This window comes from Nerophis lumbriciformis, linkage group LG22, assembly GCF_033978685.3.
Source record: "Nerophis lumbriciformis linkage group LG22, RoL_Nlum_v2.1, whole genome shotgun sequence".
NCBI classification, from domain to species: domain Eukaryota; kingdom Metazoa; phylum Chordata; class Actinopteri; order Syngnathiformes; family Syngnathidae; genus Nerophis; species Nerophis lumbriciformis.
The window spans coordinates 32,291,266-32,312,363 of NC_084569.2; the positions used below are offsets into that span (position 1 = coordinate 32,291,266).

At 39.6% G+C, this 21,098-nt stretch overlaps 1 protein-coding gene across 1 annotated transcript in view; it reads right to left on the reverse strand.

The window, feature by feature from the left end:
* cpt1a2b (carnitine palmitoyltransferase 1A2b) overlaps positions 1 to 21,098 on the reverse strand; it is a 134,310-nt gene that overhangs the window by 40,733 nt on the left and 72,479 nt on the right. The window contains exons 12-13 of the mRNA XM_072915711.1: positions 15,153 to 15,258; positions 9,484 to 9,600 (exon numbers count right to left, since the gene is read on the reverse strand). Coding sequence (XP_072771812.1) covers positions 9,484 to 9,600; positions 15,153 to 15,258 — 223 coding nt within the window. The remainder of the gene's footprint in view (positions 1 to 9,483; positions 9,601 to 15,152; positions 15,259 to 21,098) is intronic.

Here is a 21,098-nt window from a genome sequence, read left to right on the forward strand (position 1 = left end):
AACGCCGTTTCTTTTACTAATAACGAGTACCGTATTTTTCGGAGTATAAGTCGCTCCAGAATATAAGTCGCACCGGCCGAAAATGCACAATAAAGAAGGAAAAAAACATATATAAGTCGCACTGGAGTATAAGTCGCATTTTTGGGGGAAATTTATTTGATAAAATCCAACACCAAGAATAGACATTTGAAAGGCAATTTAAAGTAAATAAAGAATAGTGAACAACAGGCTGAATAAGTGTACGTTATATGAGGCATAAATAACCAACTGAGAACGTGCCTGGTATGTTAACGTAACATATTATGGTAAGAGTCATTCAAATAACTATAACATATAGAACATGCTATACGTTTACCAAACAATCTGTCACTCCTAATCGCTAAATCCCATGAAATCTTATACGTCTAGTCTCTTACGTGAATGAGCTAAATAATATTATTTGATATTTTACGGTAATGTGTTAATAATTTCACACATAAGTCGTTCCTGAGTATAAGTCGCACCCCCACCCAAACTATGAAAAGAACTGCGACTTATAGTCCAAAAAAATACGGTAATCTAATTACTTTTAGGTCTGTTACAACGCTGTTAGCGATAGCTTGATGTAACGTGGCACGCTACTTTTGAGGTGGATTTATGTCTACAACAATGCAGGGAATATATTTTTACTCGTGAAAGCAACAAGCAGCACTGCACAAAAATGAACTTGATATCAAATAGGAAGAGGCAACATCACACTGTGACACAGCAGGCAACAACATAATCACACTAACAGAATGGGACTATTGAAAAACAAACCGATGATTGAAGTGACAAACTTGCCCTCCAAACAATACCCCTTTTGTTGACAAGAAGATATAACAGCTGTCAAAGCACATTCAATCTCTTTATAAAGCAGAGATAACACAATCCCGGTGAAAAGATTCAGAAGAATTTTCGTCAAAGCCGACAAAGTGTGCTGCTAACTGCTGAAGCTAAAAAAACGCCGCTCTGTTGAAGCACTCGATGACGTCACACGTAACGCTCGTTTGATCACCACCTTAGATCCCACTGGCAGGTACCACTGTCTGATAAAGCAAAAGAGAAGACTGCTTTTGCAGCCTCAGGCAGGTTATGGCATATCTCATTGTTCCAACTAGATTGAGTTGTTTTTGCCCAGATGTGGTCTGTGCAGCCCTTTGAGGCATTTGTGATTAAGGGTTATATAAATAAACTTTGATTGAGAGATATGGCATTACAAAAAACTTTCCTTTGTATTGTGCAGAGCACCAGCAACATTCCAACGCCTCATGGACCATGTAATGACACCTCACAGACAATACGCTGCAGTCTATATTTATAGAAGGTGTTAGAATCTTTACGGAAAGCTGGACTGACTGCTAATTTAAAAAAAAATGCAACATAGCCCTTAGCAAAACAAATTATTTAGGCTACACTATTGGGAGAGGTCTCGTCAAACCACAAGACGCTAAGCTCAAGACCATCCAAGGTTGGCCAAACAAAGCCCATCACAAAGACACAGGTGTGATCTTCCCTGGGCCTTGCCAATATTATCAAAGATTTATTCCTCACTTTGCTGCAATAGCTCACGGACTGCACTTCTAAAAAACAATCCGGGATAGTGCAGTGGAATCCCGCTGTGGACAAAGCGTCTGCGTATTTAAGGCATGCACTCTGCTCACATCCAGTCCTAATTGCTCCAGATTTTGACAGAGACTTTGTGGTCCAAGCCGATGCATCTGAGGTGGGTCTACGCGCTGTGTTATATGCCAACTCCATAGAGGTGAGGAGCAGCCGGTCTTGTACAAACCTCGTTTCCATATGAGTTGGGAAATTGTGTTAGATGTAAATATAAACGGAATACAATGATTTGCAAATCCTTTTTAACCCATATTCAATTGAATGCACTACAAAGACAAGATATTTGATGTTCAAACTCATAAACTATTTTTTTTTTTGCAAATAATAATTAACTTAGAATTTCATGGCTGCAACACGTGCCAAAGTAGTTGGGAAAGTGCATGTTCACCACTGTGTTACATCACCTTTTCTTTTAACAACACTCAATAAACGATTGGGAACTGAGGAAACTAATTGTTGAAGCTTTGAAAGTGGAATTATTTCTCATTCTTGTTTTATGTAGAGCGTCAGTCGTTCAACAGTCCGGGGTCTCCGCTGTCGTATTTTACGCTTCATAATGCGTCACACATTTTCGATGGGAGACAGGTCTGGACTGCAGGCGGGCCAGGAAAGTACCCGCACTCTTTTTTTACGAAGCCACGCTGTTGTAGCACGTGCTGAATGTGGCTTGGCATTGTCTTGCTGAAATAAGCAGGGGCGTCCATGAAAAAGACGGCGCTTAGATGGCAACATATGTTGTTCCAAAACCTGTATGTACCTTTCAGCATTAATGGTGCCTTCACAGATGTGTAAGTTACCCATGCCTTGGGCACTAATGCACCCCCATACCATCACAGATGCTGGCTTTCGAACTTTGCGTCGATAAGTCTGGATGGTTCGCTTCCCCTTTGGTCCGGATGACACGATGTCGAATATTTCCAAAAACAATTTGAAATGTGGACTCGTCAGACCACAGAACACTTTTCCACTTTGCATGAGTCCATCTTAGATGATCTCGGGCCCAGAGAAGCCGGCGGCGTTTCTGGATGTTGTTGATAAATGTCTTTCGCTTTGCATAGCAGAGCTTTAACTTGCACTTACAGATGTAGCGACCAACTGTATTTAGTGACAGTGGTTTTCTGAAGTGTTCCTGAGCCCATGTGGTGATATCCTTTAGAGATTGATGTCGGTTTTTGATACAGTGCCGTCTGAGGGATCGAAGGTCACGGTCATTCAATGTTGGTTTCCGGCCATGCCGCTTACGTGGAGTGATTTCTTTTGATAATATTATGGACCGTAGATGTTGAAATCCCTAAATTTCTTGCAATTGCACTTTGAGAAACGTTGTTCTTAAACTGTTTGACTATTTGCTCACGCAGTTGTGGACAAAGGGGTGTACCTCGCCCCATCCTTTCTTGTGAAAGACTGAGCATTTTTTGGGAAGCTGTTTTTATACCCAATCATGGCACCCACCTGTTCCCAATTAGCCTGCACACCTGTGGGATGTTCCAAATAAGTGTTTGATGAGCATTCCTCAACTTTATCAGTATTTATTGCCACCTTTCCCAACTTCTTTGTCACGTGTTGCTGGCATCAAATTCTAAAGTTAATGATTATTTGCAAAAAAAAAAAGTTTAGCAGTTTCAACATCAAATATGTTGTCTTTGTAGCATCCATCCATCCATTTTCTTTACATCTAACACAATTTCCCAACTCATATGGAAATGGGGTTTGTACATGAGTCGGAAGTTGTTACCCAAAGAGAATAAATATTAAACTGTGGAAAAGGAAGGTTTAGCAATAAAGTGGGCACCAGAGACCCTGAAATACTATCTTTTGGGAAGAAAATTCACCTTTCTGACTGACCACTCACCTGTGCAGTGGATGGGATGGGTAAGAATAAAGAAACCCATGGCCGGGTTGCCAGATGATTCTTAATTCTCCAACCTTATCAGTTTTCTGTTGTTCATAGGCCTGGGCAAAGCCACGGGAATGCAGATGCCTTATCCCAAAGGGATACCTTTTGCTCGTGGTTCCCTCTGCCGAGGGCGTCAGAGCTAAGAGGAGGGATGTGTGACATCACCAGAGGCCGTGTGGTGGAGGGACGCTACATTATTTTCACAGTGGACAACTAGTTCCACAATGGCCGCTATATAAAAGGACTATAGCTCCCAGAATGCAACCCGGCCAAGAAGCAGACACCTGAGGCAGCTTTGGGCTAATTAAGGACTGAAAAGAGACTCCTGAAAAAAGAGCAGGGGGAAAGAAGAGGATGGAGCTGGAAGGACCAGGGACAGTGGAATAAAGCGCCTGCTTTTTGTAATAACTTTGGCAATATGCAACAAGTTACTATAAAATACGTCAAAGTGTATTACAAAATGTGTTTCAAGAATAAAGTAAGGAGTTGATATTTTTATTACCGTATTTTTCGGACTATAAGTCGCAGTTTTTTTCATAGTTTGGCCGGGGGTGCGACTTATACTCAGGAGCGACTTATGTGTAAAATTATCAACACATTACCGTAAAATATTATATAATATTATTTAGCTCATTCACGAAAGAGACTAGACGTATAAGATTTCATGGGATTTAGCGATTAGGAGTGACAGATTGTTTGGTAAACGTATAGCATGTTCTATATGTTATAGTTATTTGAATGACTCTTACCATAATATGTTACGTTAACATACCAGGCACGTTCTCAGTTGGTTATTTATGCCTCATATAACGTACACTTATTCAGCCTGTTGCTCACTATTCTTTATTTATTTTAAATTGCCTTTCAAATGTCTATTCTTGGTGTTGGGTTTTATCAAATCAATTTCCCCCAAAAATGCGACTTATACTCCAGTGCGACTTATATATGTTTTTTTCCTTCTTTATTATGCATTTTCGGCGGGTGCGACTTATACTCCGAAAAATTCGGTATATTTAATTTTGTTTGTTATTGTGTATCTTATTTCTTTTCTTTTTTTTTTTACTACTGCACATATTATATATGTCCTTTATGTTTTCTGTGTTAAGTGTAAATTCCGACTTTCACTAAAATTCTACTTATAACGCCGTTGTATGAATGGAATTTGTACATCGACTAAAACCTCCTGTAGAAATACTAAAATGGTAGCAAATACTTTGTTTGTTCACATTATCCCATAATTGCACAACTATCAACACAGACCAGAGGGCATGTAGAGGATATAAAACAATTATTTCTTATCTTCTGCTGTTAGCCCTACCCTGATTATTTTATAGAACGTATTTGTCAAAGATTGTCCACGACATACTGTCAGTGTTAACAATTGTAGGATAGGATTAATTATTAAGCCTGAGCTTCAGACCCATTCACTGTGACTCATAAGAAATACTGCACAGTCTAACCTGGCACCTGTCTATGGCAGCCACAAACATTTCCCCCCCAGAGCTACATAATGTAGTACATGTACTACATTATTACACTACTGTTTAACGTGACCAGCAGTCACTTATTTTAAATCCCAAAATAGTTTTTTTTTACTCTTGCTAATACAAAAAATTGCTGCAATGAAGCATTATGTGGATAGGGTCAAAGTAGTGACGGAGCACCATCACTGAATAGTTAATCCATTCCATAGTTTAACTCCACATACAGATATGCTAAAGGTTTTAAGTGTTGTATGTGCATATAAATGTTTTAAATTAGATTTTCCTCTAAGGTTATATTTCTCCTCTTTTGCTGAGAAGAATTGTTGTACATTCTTGGGTAGCAGGTTATAGTTTGCTTTGTGCATCATTTTAGCTGTTTGCAAATGCACGAAATCGTTGAATTTCAACATTTGAGATTCAATAAATAAAGGGTCTCTATACCCAACATTATGTATTATTTTAATTGATCTTTTTTGTAACACAGTTAGTGAATGAAGCGCATTTTTGTAGTTGTTTCCCCATATTTCTACACAATAACTCAGATATGGTAACACTAGTGAGCAGTAAAGAATATTAAGTGATTTTTGGTCCAGAACATGTTTTGCTTTATTCATTATTGACATGTTTCTTGCTACTCTATGATTTTTATATGAGATTTCCAGTTCATTTTATCATCTATTATTACACCCAAAAATGTGTTTTCTTTTACCCTTTCAATATCTACTCCGTCGATTTGTATTTGTGTTTGACTTTCTCTTCTACTGTTACCAAATAGCATTATTTTAGTTTTACTGAGGTTTAAGGATAGTCTGCTTTTGTCAAACCATCTTTTTAATTTGTTTATTTCTTCTGTTATTATTTGTATTATCTTCTGTGTGTTCTTTCCTGAACAAAACGCAGTTGAATCATCTGCAAATAATACTAACTTTAAGTCCTTTGTCCTACGAACAATGGGAGACCGGGCTTTCTGCTCCGCCGCTCCCAGTCTGTGGAACGCTCTCCCTGACCACCTGAGGGCACCGCAGACTGTGGATGCTTTTAAAAAAGGCTTAAAAACTCTTCTTTTTTTTTAAAAAAAGCCTTTTTTTAGATATATGCATACTAGTTCTAGCTATTTGGCTGTTCTAGTTTTTATTTTTATTTATTTTTTATTATATTTTTATTTTTTTAATACACTGCAGCACTTTGAGGTTGTTTACTCAATGTAAAGTGCTTTTTACAAATAAAATCTATTATTATTATTATTATTATTATTATCCTTTGTAACTTTACAAATGTCGTTTGTATAGAGATTGAACAATTTTGGTCCAAGTATTGATCCCTGAGGTACACCACAAAACATTTTCAGCTCTGTAGAAGTGTGTTCGCCTATTTTCACGTATTGCTTCCTGTTGGTTAAGTAACTTCTAACCCAGTTCAAGACCAAAGTAACAAGTGATTCGATTTTGGGGTGGACATAGGTCACTGCCTGGATTTGGGATTGTTCAAAAGGATTCTTTACTAATGGGCAGAGGTGGGTAGTAACGCACTACATTTATTCCGTTACATCTACTTGAGTAACTTTTGGGATAAATTGTACTTCTAAGAGTAGTTTTAATGCAACATACTTTTACTTTTACTTGAGTATATTTATGGAGTAGAAACGCTTCTTTTACTCCGCTCCATTTATCTACATTCAGCTCGCTACTCGCTACTGATTTTTATCGATCTGTTAATGCACGCTTTCTTTGTTTTGGTTTGTCAGACAGACCTTCAAAGTAGGATCTATCGCATGCCTGCGTTTCACCAATCAAATGCAGTCACTGGTGACGTTTGACTCTGTTTCACCAATCAAACAGAGCCAGGCGGTCACATGATTAACAAGCTGAAGCTTACATGAACTCAATGTCAAATTTGAGGAAGCACATCGCGGTAAGCAGAGGTGGGTAGAGTAGCCAGAAATTGTACTCAAGTAAGAGTACTGTTACTTTAGAGATTTATTACTCAAGTAAAAGTAAGGAGTAGTCACCCAAATATTTACTTGAGTAAAAGTAAAAAGTATGTTGTGAAAAAACTACTCAAGTACTGAGTAACTGATGAGTAACATACACACTCATATCATATATATATATATATATATATATATATATATATATATATATATATATATATATATATATATATATATATATATATATATACTGTATATATATATATATATATATACATACATATACATTGATATATACATACATATACATTCATATATACAGTATATAATTTATATGTATTTATTTTGCTGTTTTTGTTTACATGTTAAAGGTGTTTTAATGAATATACATGCATGTTTAACATATAGATTCCTTTCTTTCATGAAGACTAGAATATAAGTTGGTGTATTACCTGATTCTGATGACTTGCATTGATTGGAATCAGACAGTCGTGATGATAACGTCCACGTTTTCAAATGGAGGAGAAGAAAAGTTCCTCCTTACTGTCTAATACCACATGAAAGTGGTGAGTTTTTGGCATCTTAGTTGTCCAGCTTCCATATTCGTTTTTATACACTTTACAAGAAATATATTGGCGTCAAACTCCGTAGCTTGCTAGCTTGTTTGCGCTGGCTTTCGGAGACTCTTGTTTTGAAAGCGCAGGCGCGATGGAGCAGCACTTTTATTGTGAAGACAGGAACGTCCTCATGTGCGGTCAGTCTTGAGGCTTTTGACGGTACGGTTGAAATAAAACAAGTATCTTTTTTCCTTCACACTTTTGATTGATTGATTTGAACTTTTATTAGTAGATTGCACAGTACAGTACATATTCCGTACAATTGACCACTAAATGGTAACACCCCAATAAGTTTTTCAACTTGTTTAAGTCAGGTCATGTGACCACCTGGCTTTGTTTGATTGGTCCAACGTCACCAGTGACTGCATCTGATTGGTGGAACGGAGTGAACGTCACCAGTGACTGTATTTGTTGAAACGCAGGCACTTTGAAGGTCTGTCTGACAGACCAAAACAAACAAAGCGTGCATTAACAGATCGATAAAAATTAGTAGCGAGTAGCGAGCTGAATGTAGATAAAAGTAGCGGAGTAAAAGTAGCGTTCCTTCTCTATAAATATACTTAAGTAAAAGTAAAAGTATGTTGCATTAAAACTACTCTTAGAAGTACAATTTATCCCAAAAGTTACTCAAGTAGATGTAACGGAGTAAATGTAGCGCGTTACTACCCACCTCTGGCGGTAAGTAACCTTAGTAGATATTTTGGCTGTCGCCATAGGCTGATGTTAGCTTCCCTGCTATGAATCACTGTCTAATGTACATCGTGTGGGGACATTTATTAACGCACTGCAGCCTCATAGACACACACACACACGAACAGTAGCACACACACACACGCATGCATAGAAACACCAATCAGTGTGTCCCCAGGTGCAGCCGACACCTATCAGTATATGGTTTGCGTAAAGGCTAACTTGTTATTTTCCTTTGTAATCTCTGCCTACTGAGCCTATGGTGCTGTTAAGTTATTGTGGCTCAATTTGCCTTAATTTTTTTTATGTTAATTTATTATTATTTAATATACATTATTGTTTTAGTTGCTTAAGAGATATTCCTGGCTCTGAATTTGCTCATTGCTATTTTTATGTTTTTGTGCATTATTTGTTGCCGTCATCATTAAACACACAGGTTACTCATCAGTTACTCGGTACTTGAGTAGTTTTTTCACAACATACTTTTTACTTTTACTCAAGTAAATATTTGGGTGACTACTCCTTACTTTTACTTGAGTAATAAATCTCTAAAGTAACAGTACTCTTACTTGAGTACAATTTCTGGCTACTCTACCCACCTGTGCTAATGGGAGAGAGGGCCTGACGGAGGTCTGCAATCTCCATATGCTTTTCTTATTATTCAAGTGTTCATTATTATTAGGCCATCATGCCTGTTTATGAAAAAAAAATGAACCATTACTATTCAATACCCAATCACACACGCTCAAATAGAAAACATGCACATGTACATGTAAGAAGGCCGCAAATTCTAAATGGTTGCCAACCTGCATTCAGTGGCTACGTTTCCCTTTAGTGGTCGCATTAGACAGGTTTGACTGTACATTTAATTACATTTGAATACAATTTTTGATCAAATTTAAAATGTACTATGATCAAATACTTGTACCGTGTTGTCGTTGTTGATACCAGCAAATTATGTCTTACTAAGAGCCTCCAGCACATAAAACAGTGACAATAAATTGGGCTAGACAAAGCTGTTCGGGCCTGTTGAGGCACAGAAGACCAAGGGAATGAAAACATTCAGGTATGTGATCACGATAAGACAAGATCACAAGTGTGTACCTATGGTGTCAGTGTAGACAGATAATGTGTGCGAGTGGGACAACGTCATGGAAAATTATGATCTAAATATTACACAATACCAACAGTAGTACTAGGACGTAAATGAACTAATACACTTACCTCCGGCGAGATGTCCCAGATGAGCCTCTGTGGTTGGGGTAGTGAGCGGTCCACTTCACCCTTACAATGTCCATCCTCTGTGTATCCCAGATGGAACACATCTGTAGCTAATGTGTACTGGAAAGAGGGGACAAATATTGACACATATTGTAATTTTCGGACTATAAATCGCAGTTTTTTTCATAGTTTGGCCGGGGGTGTGACTTATACTCAGGAGCGACTTATGTGTGAAATTATTAACACATTACCGTAAAATATCAAATAATATTATTTAGCTCATTCACGTAAGAGACTAGACGTATAAGATTTCCTGGGATTTAGCGATTAGGAGTGCCAGATTGTTTGGTAAACGTATAGCATGTTCTATATGTTAGTTATTTGAATGACTCTTACCATAATATGTTACGTTGACATACCAGGCACGTTCTCAGTTGGTTATTTATGCCTCATATAACGTACACTTATTCAGCCTGTGTCATGATCTGTGGTCTAGATCATGTTTTGTGTAGTTATGTTCTGTTAGTTTTGGACTCCTTAGTTCCTGTGTGTGCACCTCCCTGAGTTTGTTTTGGTTGGTATGGTTGCTAATTATGTTCACCTGTCTCTGATTAGTGTTCGGCCGCTCACCTGCTACCCGAGCACTAATCAGAGGCATTATTTAAGCCTGCCTTTGCCAGTCAGTCGGCCTGGCGTCATTGTTTGTTTCATGCAATGCCTCTGTTCTTTCTGCTCGTTCCATGCCTTGACAAGTAAGTTTTTGTTTGTTCCTGCTACTGTTAGTAAGTTTTTCTCATCCATAGTTTATGCTAAGTTTTAGTTTAGCTTCAAGTGCGATCAGGCACGTTATTTTGTCGGCTTGCTTTCTGTTTTATACTCCTTTGATTTTGTTAAGAATAAATCATGTTTTTACCTGCACGCCATGTCCGGAGTAGTCCGTCTGCATTTCTGGGAGAAGGACCCCGCAGCAAGCTGCGACCCCCCCACCGTGACAGCCTGTTGTTCACTATTCTTTATTTATTTTAAATTGCCTTTCAAATGTCTATTCTTGGTGTTGGGTTTTATCAAATAGATTTCCCCCAAAAATGCGACTTATACTCCAGTGCGACTTATATATGTTTTTTCCCTTCTTTATTATGCATTTTCGGCCGGTGCGACTTATACTCCGGAGCGACTTATACTCCGAAAAATACGGTACACAACAGAGCCAATATAATTACTTTTCCATTAATAGTAAAAGAAAGCACATGCAAAAGTCAAGGTTTAGCTGTGAATTGCTGAGGATTTTTCAATTCAACAGAATACTCTTTAATTTTGGGGCCCTCAGGGGGCCTATGCAAATTATATTGGAAACCAGCAGAGGTGGGTAGTAACGCGCTCCTTTTACTCAAGTAACTTTTTGGATAAATTGTACTTTTAATGCAACATACGTTTTACTTTAAGGTGAGCATTTTTATGAAGGGGAAAGGCTCTACATTTATTTACACCATATAATCCATTGATTACTGCTTGCAATGACAAATTGTTGGCTGTTAGAAAGACTTCTTCCAGCGGGCACTGTCACATGACTCTGTTTTACCAATCTAAAGTTTGACTCCATTTCACCAATCAAACGGCAGTCCCACGACCGCACTCAAACTACACAGTGTAAAAAGTGGCGTGATGTCAGAATAGGCAGCACAACTCTTACAGCACATATTTACATTACGAACTAAAGAAAAAACAACAGCTATTGTGTCAGTCATCTGTGTCAGTAGTAATGTTCACATTTCAACTGGAGAAAACATGTTGCGGTAAGTTGTAGATTGTTTTGGCCCTGTGATAAAGCCATAAATGACTATCAATCAATCAATCAAAGTTTATTTATATAGCCTAAATCACAAGTGTCTCAAAGGGCTGCACAAGCCACAACGACATCCTCGGCTCAGATCCCACATCAGGGCAGGATGTAAAGGCTGTAAAATGTGCATTTGTTTTTTAGAACATGCGTAGTACAATTTTTTTACCAGTGAGGCACTATAGTAAGTTTATTTTGATAAAATACTCCATGAATGTCATCAGCCTCCTCCACCAGCCACGCCTACTTTGTTTGATTGGTCAGAGCAGAGGTCACAGGCTGGCTCCAACTCCCACAGTGCTAACTATATCGGACTGCCGATTTTATCGTCCGATAAATGCTTTGAAATGTAATATCGGAAATTTTCGGTATCGGTTTCAAAATTATCGGTATCGGTTTCAAAAAGTAAAATTTATGATTTTTTAAAACGCCGCTGTGTACACGGATGTAGGAAGAAGTACAGAGCACCAATAAACCTTCTAGGCCTACTGAAACCCACTACTACCGACCACGCAGTCTGATAGTTTATATATCAATGATGAAATCTTAACATTGCAACACATGCCAATACGGCCGGGTTAGCTTACTAAAGTGCAATTTTAAATATCCTGCTGAAAACGTCTCGGTATGATGACGTCAGCGCGTGACGTCACGGATTGTGGAGGACATTTTGGGACAGCATGGTGGCCAGCTATTAAGTCGTCTGTTTTCATCGCAAAATTCCACAGTATTCTGGACATCTGTGTTGGTGAATCTTTTGCAATTTGTTCAATGAACAATGGAGACAGCAAAGAAGAAAGCTGTAGGTGGGAAGCGGTGTATTGCGGCCGACTTCAGCAACACAAACACGGCCGGTGTTTCATTGTTTACATTCCCGAAAGATGACAGTCAAGCTTTACCATTGGCCTGTGGAGAACTGGGACAACAGAGACTCTTACCAGGAGGACTTTGAGTTGGATACGCAGACGCGGTACCGTGAGTACGCTTCCAAACATTTGATCGCTTGCCCGTACGTGTGTGCCACTATGTGCATGTCACGTACGTAACTTTGGGGACTTTGGGGAAATATATGTGCTGTATGAACTTTGGGGAGGTGAACGGTACTTTGGGCTGTGGGATTGAGTGTGTTGTGCAGGTGTTTGAGTTGTATTGGCGGGTTATATGGACGGGAGGGGGGAGGTGTTTGTTATGCGGGATTATTTTGTGGCATATTAAATATAAGCCTGGTTGTGTTGTGGCTAATAGAGTATATGTATGTCTTGTGTTTATTTACTGCTTTAGTCATTCCCAGCTGAATATCAGGTCCCACCCGCCTCTCACAGCATTTTCCCTATCTGAATCGCTCCCACTGCCCTCTAGTCCTTCACTCTCACTTTCCTCATCCACAAATGTTTCATCCTCGCTCAAATTAATGGGGAAATCGTCGCTTTCTCGGTCCGAAACGCTCTTGCTGCTGGTGGCCATGATTGTAAACAATGTGCAGATCTGAGGAGCTCCACAACCTGTGACGTCACTCGCATATCGTCTGCTACTTCCGGTACAAGCAAAGCTTTTTTATCAGCGACCAAAAGTTGCGAACTTTATCGTCGATGTTCTCTACTAAATCCTTTCAGCAAAAATATGGCAATATCGCGAAATGATCAAGTATGACACATAGAATGGACCTGCTATCCCCGTTTAAATAAGAACATCGCATTTCAGTAGGCCTTTATAGGCACTGCCTTTGCGTGCCGGCCCAGTCACATAATACTTGCGGCTTTTGACACACACACACAAGTGAATGCATACCATACTTGGTCAACAGCCATACAGGTCCCACTGAGGATGGCCGTATAAACAACTTTAACACTGTTACAAATATGCGCCACACTGTGAACCCACACCAAACAAGAATGACAAACACATTTTGGGAGAACATCCGCACCGTAACACAACATAAACACAACAGAACAAATACCCAGAACCCCTTGCAGCACTAACTCTTCCGGGACGCTACAATATACACCCCCCGCTGATTGGATACCATCCATGCTTTTCCACCAGCCCCCTCCCACATGCAACTGTGATTGGATATTTTCTCCAACCGCCTAAAGATGCAATTAAATCGGGCTGGATTTCATCTGTGTCAACATTGTCGTCTCCTTTTAATTCATTGACTAAATTGTTAATTCATTTTGTCATTGTTTTAGACACCGTGCTTTTGTTTTCATTCGTTATCATCCTGATTTTGTCAAAAGAATGATAACAAAGACGAAAAAAACCAAAACACTGGTCGGGATGTGAGAAATTCATAAAATCTTGTGAAATTCTCATAACAGACACGCATGCGCACGAGTATACATTTGTCTGAACTAGTGTTGTCCCGATACCAATATTTTGGTACCGGTACCAAAATGATTTCGATATTTTTCGGTACTTTTCTAAATAAAGGGGACCACAAAAAATTGCATTATTGGCTTTATTTTAACAAAAAAAAATTACGGTACATTAAACATATGTTTCTTATTGCAAGTTTGTCCTTAAATAAAATAGTTTAAACAACTTGTCTTTTAGTAGTAAGTAAACAAACAAAGGCTCCTAATTAGTCTGCTGACATATGCAGTAACATATTGTGTCATTTATCGTTCTATTATTTTGTCAACATTATTAAGGTCAAGTGGTAGAAAATGAATTATTCACCTACTTATTCATTTACTGTTAATATCTGCTTACTTCCTGTTTTAACATGTTCTATCTACACTTCTGTTAAAATGTAATAATCACTTATTCTTCTGTTGTTTGATACTTTACATTAGTTTTGGATGATACCACACATTTGGGTATCGATCTGATGGGGGGGCGCAGTGGCGGACCGGTACTTTTTAGAGGTGGTATAGTACCGAATATGATATATTAGTATCGCGGTACTATACTAATACTGGTATACCGTACAACCCTAGTCTGAACATTTAAAAAAAACAGCGATTAGATCCCTTAAAGCTTTTTAATCCGGCCAACCCAACTTTTCTATATTATTTGATTAAAACCCTTTGCTGTTTTTAAAACACCATGAAACATTTGTGTAATCGAAACGGTTTTTTGAAACAATGGGTGTTCAAAAATGGATGGAGGTAACAGAGTCATTTGGCTATCCCTTCTCGTTAGGTCAAAACAATGATTGTATTGATAATGAAAACTTTACAGTAATATATGGCGATACTTGTTCAAGGTACAGCATACCGTATTTTTCGGAGTATAAGTCGCTCTGGAGTATAAGTCGCACCAGCCGAAAATGCATAATAAAGAAGGAAAAAAACATATATAAGTCGCACTGGAGTATAAGTCGCATTTTTTGGGGAAATTTATTTGATAAAACCCAACACCAAGAATAGACATTTGAAAGGCAATTTAAAATAAATAAAGTATAGTGAACAACAGGCTGAATAAATAACCAACTGAGAACGTGCCTGGTATGTTAACGTAACATATTATGGTAAGAGTCATTCAAATAACTATAACATATAGAACATGCTATACGTTTACCAAACAATCTGTCACTCCTAATCGCTAAATCCCATGAAATCTTATACGTCTAGTCTCTTACGGGAATGAGCTAAATAATATTATTTGATATTTTACGGTAATGTGTTAATAATTTCACACATAAGCCGCTCCTGAGTATAAGTCGCACCCCCGGCCAAACTATGAAAAAAACTGCGACTTATAGTCCGAAAAATACGGTAGCCTAAATAAATTGTCAAATTGCCAGGTTTCCACTTAACTTTAAAGTAAAAATTGACACTTAAGTGCATGCATTTCCTTCCAGCAACTATCACAACAAGACAAAAACATGTACCTCCCAAAGATGAGCAATAGTTGGTGCATCAGCCCAGGAGTGCTCAGCGTTAAGTCCGTTCTTCCCATTCTTGTAGATCACAACAGAAAATGATTTATCATACCATCTAGTACAACAGAGAAGATAGAAGAGGAGAACACATTTTGACATGGTTAGTGCTGCCATATTTATTGCAATACATTTTATCAATAAGAAAACCTAAATTTGCATATTGGATCTTTTGCACCTGGTGGTCCGAATACATATGACATCATGCATGTTTTTTAAAAACACCCAATAAGCCATCTGCTATACCGGACGTAAGAATAATGAAAAAAATTACATCTCAAAGCAATTTTTGCAACATTCCTCTGTGTGTCATTTGTGGGATCACAGCTGTTGGACTTGAGAGTGGTCAAAATCTCTGTAGTAGTTCAGAGGTACCTCTAATTACAAGTCATTTGCAATACAAGCTTTCTCTTGGCTTTAAGTTCCATCCATCCATCCATTTTCTACCGCTTAATCCCTTCGGGGTCGCTGGAGCCTATCTCAGCTACAATCGGGCGGAAGGCGGGGTACACCCTGGACAAGTCGCCACCTCATCACAGGGCCAACACAGATAGACAGACAACATTCACACTCACATTCACACACTAGGGCCTATTTAGTGTTCCCAATCAACCTATCCCTAGGTGCATGTTTGAAGTTGTGAGCATAATTTTAGTTACGAGTATGTTGCACACCACCACCATGAAGTAGAAGAAGAAATAGAAGAGCTCTGATCCGCTCCACTGCTAGCTGATGCCGCGTCACGGATGCCAGAACAAAGAACAAGATCCCCCCCAAAAACAGCACCACTGGAAGCAGCAGCCAGCTTCCACGCCAGCGGACAATAACCAAAATGCAGCCATTCATCCACAAACATATGGAGAAGTTACTGATAATGTTTGCGATATATAGTACCGTATTTTCCGGACTATAGAACACAAGAGATCTAAGCCGCACCCACTAAATTAAAACAACTATTTTTCTATATTTATTTACATACATTATGTGTTTCCAAACAGTGCCTGTAACACGGCCTTATCTGTGTGACACCAATTTCCATCCACTTGTATGTCACCTTTTGTTTGGGCGGTAAGACCATTTAGGTGTTCAGTTGCTGGAGCAGTTAATTGGTTTTCCTTTGTGTCTTGTGTTCTTCTTTGTTACCGCTCCTTTGTTTTCTGTTAGGGACCTGACCACTCCCTGAGCCGGGCATAATTGCTGCAGGTGTGCGTAATTAACAGGCCTATTTAATCACACCTGTACGGGCAGGAAGGCACTGGCTGATTACTCCTCATGGACACAAGACTTAATTATGTTGTGATGCCCTGCTGGATGCATTAAACAATGTAACAAGGTTCTCCAAAATAAGAGAACAACTTCAACTCCATCCATCCATCCATCCATCCATTTTCTACCGCTTATTCTCTTTGGGGTCGCGGGGGGCGCTGGAGCCTATCTCAGCTACAATCAGGCGGAAAGCGGGGTACACCCTGGACAAGTCGCCACCTCATCGCAGGGCCAACACAGATAGACAGACAACATTCACACTCACATTTACACACTACGTCCAATTTTTTATTGTTGCCAATCAACCTATCCCCAGGTGCATGTTTTTGGAGGTGGGAGGAAGCCGGAGTACCCGGTGGGAACCCACGCAGTCACGGGGAGAACATGCAAACTCCACACAGAAAGATCCCGAGCCCGGGATTGAACCCAAGACTACTCAGGACCTTCGTATTGTGAGGCAGATGCACTAACCCCTCTTCCACCGTGCTGCCCAACTTCAACTCAAGTTATGGAAAAAAATGCCAACATGGCACTGCCATATTTATTATTGAAGTCACAAAGTACATTATTTTTTTTAACATGCCTCAAAACAACAGCTTGGAATTTGGGACATGCTCTCCCTGAGAGAGCATGAGGAGGTTGAGGTGGGCGGGGTTGAGGTGGGGGGGTAGGGGATAGCGGGGTATATATTGTAGTGTCCCGGAAGAGTTAGTGCGGCAAGGGGTTCTGGGCAACGTTCCCTCTAAGGTGCGCGCCTGCGCAATTGCGCACCGCTCACGCGTCCTCTGCGCACAGCAAATTAATGCCGCGCAGGAAATCAAAAATCCATCTGAACTTTAAACAAAATATACACATTACAATTTAAATAAATAAATAAATGGGTTATACTTGTATAGCGCTTTTCTACCTTCAAGGTACTCAAAGCGCTTTGACACTATTTCCACATTCACCCATTCACACACACATTCACACACTGATGGCGGAAGCTGCCATGCAAGGCGCTAACCAGCAGCCATCAGGAGCAAGGGGTGAAGTGTCTTGCCCAAGGACACAACGGACATGACTAGGATGGTCGAAGGTGGGGATTGAACCCCAGTAACCAGCAACCCTCCGATTGCTGACACGGCCACTCTACCAACTTCGCCACGCCGTCCATTTATTCTGTGACAGGTGACAACAAGAGTGGCCCCAATGAATAAAACAATCTTTGTCAACACAGTTCAATTATTGTCTGTCGAGACACTTTACGGACAGGAATTCCATCAATCACTTTATTGAGCAAAACTGTTTGTAACCACACCAAAAACATGAGTAAAAAAAACTTTTATCTATAAAAACTGGTAATTTTCTGCCATACAAACCAGGCTTAAAGGGGAACATTATCACAATTTCAGAATGGTTAAAACCATTAAAAATCAGTTCCCAGTGGCTTATTATATTTTTCGAAGTTTTTTTCAAAATTTTACCCATCACGCAATATCCCTAAAAAAAGCTTCAAAGTGCCTGATTTTAACCATCGTTATAAACACCCGTCCATTTTCCTGTGACGTCACATAGTGAAGCCAACACAAACAAACATGGCGGAAAGAACACCAAGCTATAGCGACATTAGCTCGGATTCAGACTCGGATTTCAGCGGCTTAAGCGATTCAACAGATAACGCATGTATTGAAACGGATGGTTGTAGTGTGGAGGCAGGTAGCGAAAACGAAATTGAAGAAGAAACTGAAGCTATTGAGCCATATCGGTTTGAACCGTATGCAAGCGAAACCGACGAAAACGACACGACAGCCAGCGACACGGGAGAAAGCGAGGACGAATTCGGCGATCGCCTTCTAACCAACGATTGATATGTGTTTGTTTGGCATTAAAGGAAACTAACAACTATGAACTAGGTTTACAGCATATGAAATACATTTGGCAACAACATGCACTTTGAGAGTACAGACAGCCCAATTTTCATCAATGAATATATTCTGTAGACATACCCTCATCCGCGCTCTTTTCCTGAAAGCTGATCTGTCCAGTTTTGGAGTTGATGTCAGCAGGCCAGGGAAGCTAGGGTCAATATTCTTCTCTTGATCATCTTCGGTGGCATAAGGGACGGTGTGAGCCAAGTGATCCAGGGGGTTTAGCTCGCTCGTCTGCGGGAACAAACTGCCGCCATTGCTTGCCGTGCTACCGAGGTCCTTTGTCCCTGAATTGCTCACACACTCCGGCAGATTCAATGGGGGTCTGGCGGCAGATTTCTTTGACTTTATCGTTGGAAATGCATCTGCTTTGAGTGTCGCAGGATATCCACACATTCTTGCCATCTCTGTCGTAGCATAGCTTTCGTCGGTAAAGTGTGCGGAACAAACGTCCAATTTCTTGCCACTTTCGCATCTTTGGGCCACTGGTGCAACTTGAATCCGTCCCTGTTCGTGTTATTACACCCTCCGACAACACACCGACGAGGCATGATGTCTCCAAGGTACGGAAAACAGTCGAAAAAACGGAAAATAACAGAGCTGATTTGACTCGGTGTTTGAGAAAATGGCGGATTGCTTCCTGATGTGACATCACGTTGTGACGTCATCGCTCCGAGAGCGAATATTAGAAAGGCGTTTAATTCGCCAAAATTCACCCATTTAGAGTTCAGAAATCGGCTAAAAAAATATATGGTCTTTTTTCTGCAACATCAAGGTATATATTGACGCTTACATAGGTCTGGTGATAATGTTCCCCTTTAAACCAACGTTATCATCCGTCGTTTTAACAGAAGCCGCTCACTCTGTCTCACCTGCACCAACACACGCACTCATGGCACTTAGACAACCCCAACGCCACACAATGTGTAAATGTTGTAAGACTCTGACTCCACAATCAGATGTGTGCTTATTTTACTGCCATTTATTAAGAATGTTAATCTAAGGATATTATTCATGAAATATTGTCACTAGATTTCATAAATGCTAATAAAAAGATGTATTTTACAGACAGAAAGTTACAGAAACTAAATGTAATCTCTGAAAAGGGTAACATTTCTTTTAAAGGCAGGACCTGCAGCCAGACATACAATACTAGCACATAGGTCATGAAAAACATGTTTTTTTGTTATTATCATTGTAAGAGGGCAACATCACTTCTATCAGAAAATTATTTTAATAAAACATTTAAATTGTTATGATGTCAGGTTTGGGACAGGTGTGACGCTGGTGTGGCCACAGTGTGCACGTCTGATGTTGCTCACATGTGCTCCACTGAATGCTCAGGGAGTTTGTGCGTTCACTCACACACAAGAAAAATTAGAGGGAACATTGGTTCTGGGTATTTGTTCTGTTGTGTTTCTGTTGTGTTACGATGCGGATGTTGTCCCGAAATGTGTTTGTATTCTTGTTTGGTGTGGTTTCACAGTGTGGCGTATATTTGTAACAGTTTTAAAGTTGTTTATACAGCCATCCTCAGTGTGACCTGTATGGCTGTTGATCAAGTATGCTTTGCATTCACTTGTGAGTGTGTCAAAAGCCGTAGATATTATGTGACTGGGCCGGCACGCAAAGGAAGTGCCTTCAAGGTTTATTGGCGCTCTGTACTTCTTCCTACGTCCGTGTACACAGCTGCATTTTAAAAATTCATACATTTTACTTTTTGAAACAGATACCGATAATTTACGATATTACATTTTAAAGCATTTATCGGCCAATAATATCGGCAGTCCGATATTATCGGACATCCCGAGTTAGCATATTAGCTAATGCCAGCGATGCTAGCGTCATTACATTACGATAGTAGGTACAAATATGCATGAAAACACTCTGACAGACGTCACACATGGAACAGTTTAGCAAGTATAAATATTTTTTAGTTATACAGTAAAAGTTACAAACGTTGCTTGGAGTGATGGGTGACGAATCCATACGAGTGCAAACGATATGGACGTCTAGAAGACCAAATGGCAATTGTACTTCCGGTTGAAAGCTGTAGTCTAAACAAAAGGGCACTGCAGCAGCTGCAGTGAGCAAACTCGACCAAAAAACTGCGCTAAAGCTCAAACAATAACGCACCATTTAAGTGTCTTTGCTTGTTTTTTTGGAGAGCCATTTGTATTGTGGCTGTCAGTGAAGAAAAATCCATAAATTAGCTGCACCTTTTGGTAAGCCGCAGAGTTCAAAGCGTAGTACAAGTGTAGCGACTTATAGTCCAGAATGTATGGTAATTTATATACGGTGTCTGTATGGCTATGGTTACTTATATGGTTTAAAGGGGAACTGCACTTTTTGGGAGGAATTTTGCTTATCGTTCACAATCATTAAGAAAGACATGAAGATGGATGTTTTTTTTTTTTATGCATTCTAACTCATAAATAAAAGTCTGCTTACAGCGGAGCCAATGGGAGGTCCACTACTCCACGCACAAATAACCAACAATACTCCATACTCATTTCGTGACTTGAATCTTAACCAAGTATTAGTGATATTGTTATTAAAACCCAGACAAACTATTTATAGGGGCGCCGTGATCACAAGCTTGTGTGCCGAGGTTGACATACTCGACTGATCAGCTGCTTCCTCGTTTCCTTGCTCGTCAAAATGTATTTTAGATTTTAAATCACGCCTCTCACCTGGATGGCAGAAGGCTGAGGACTTATTC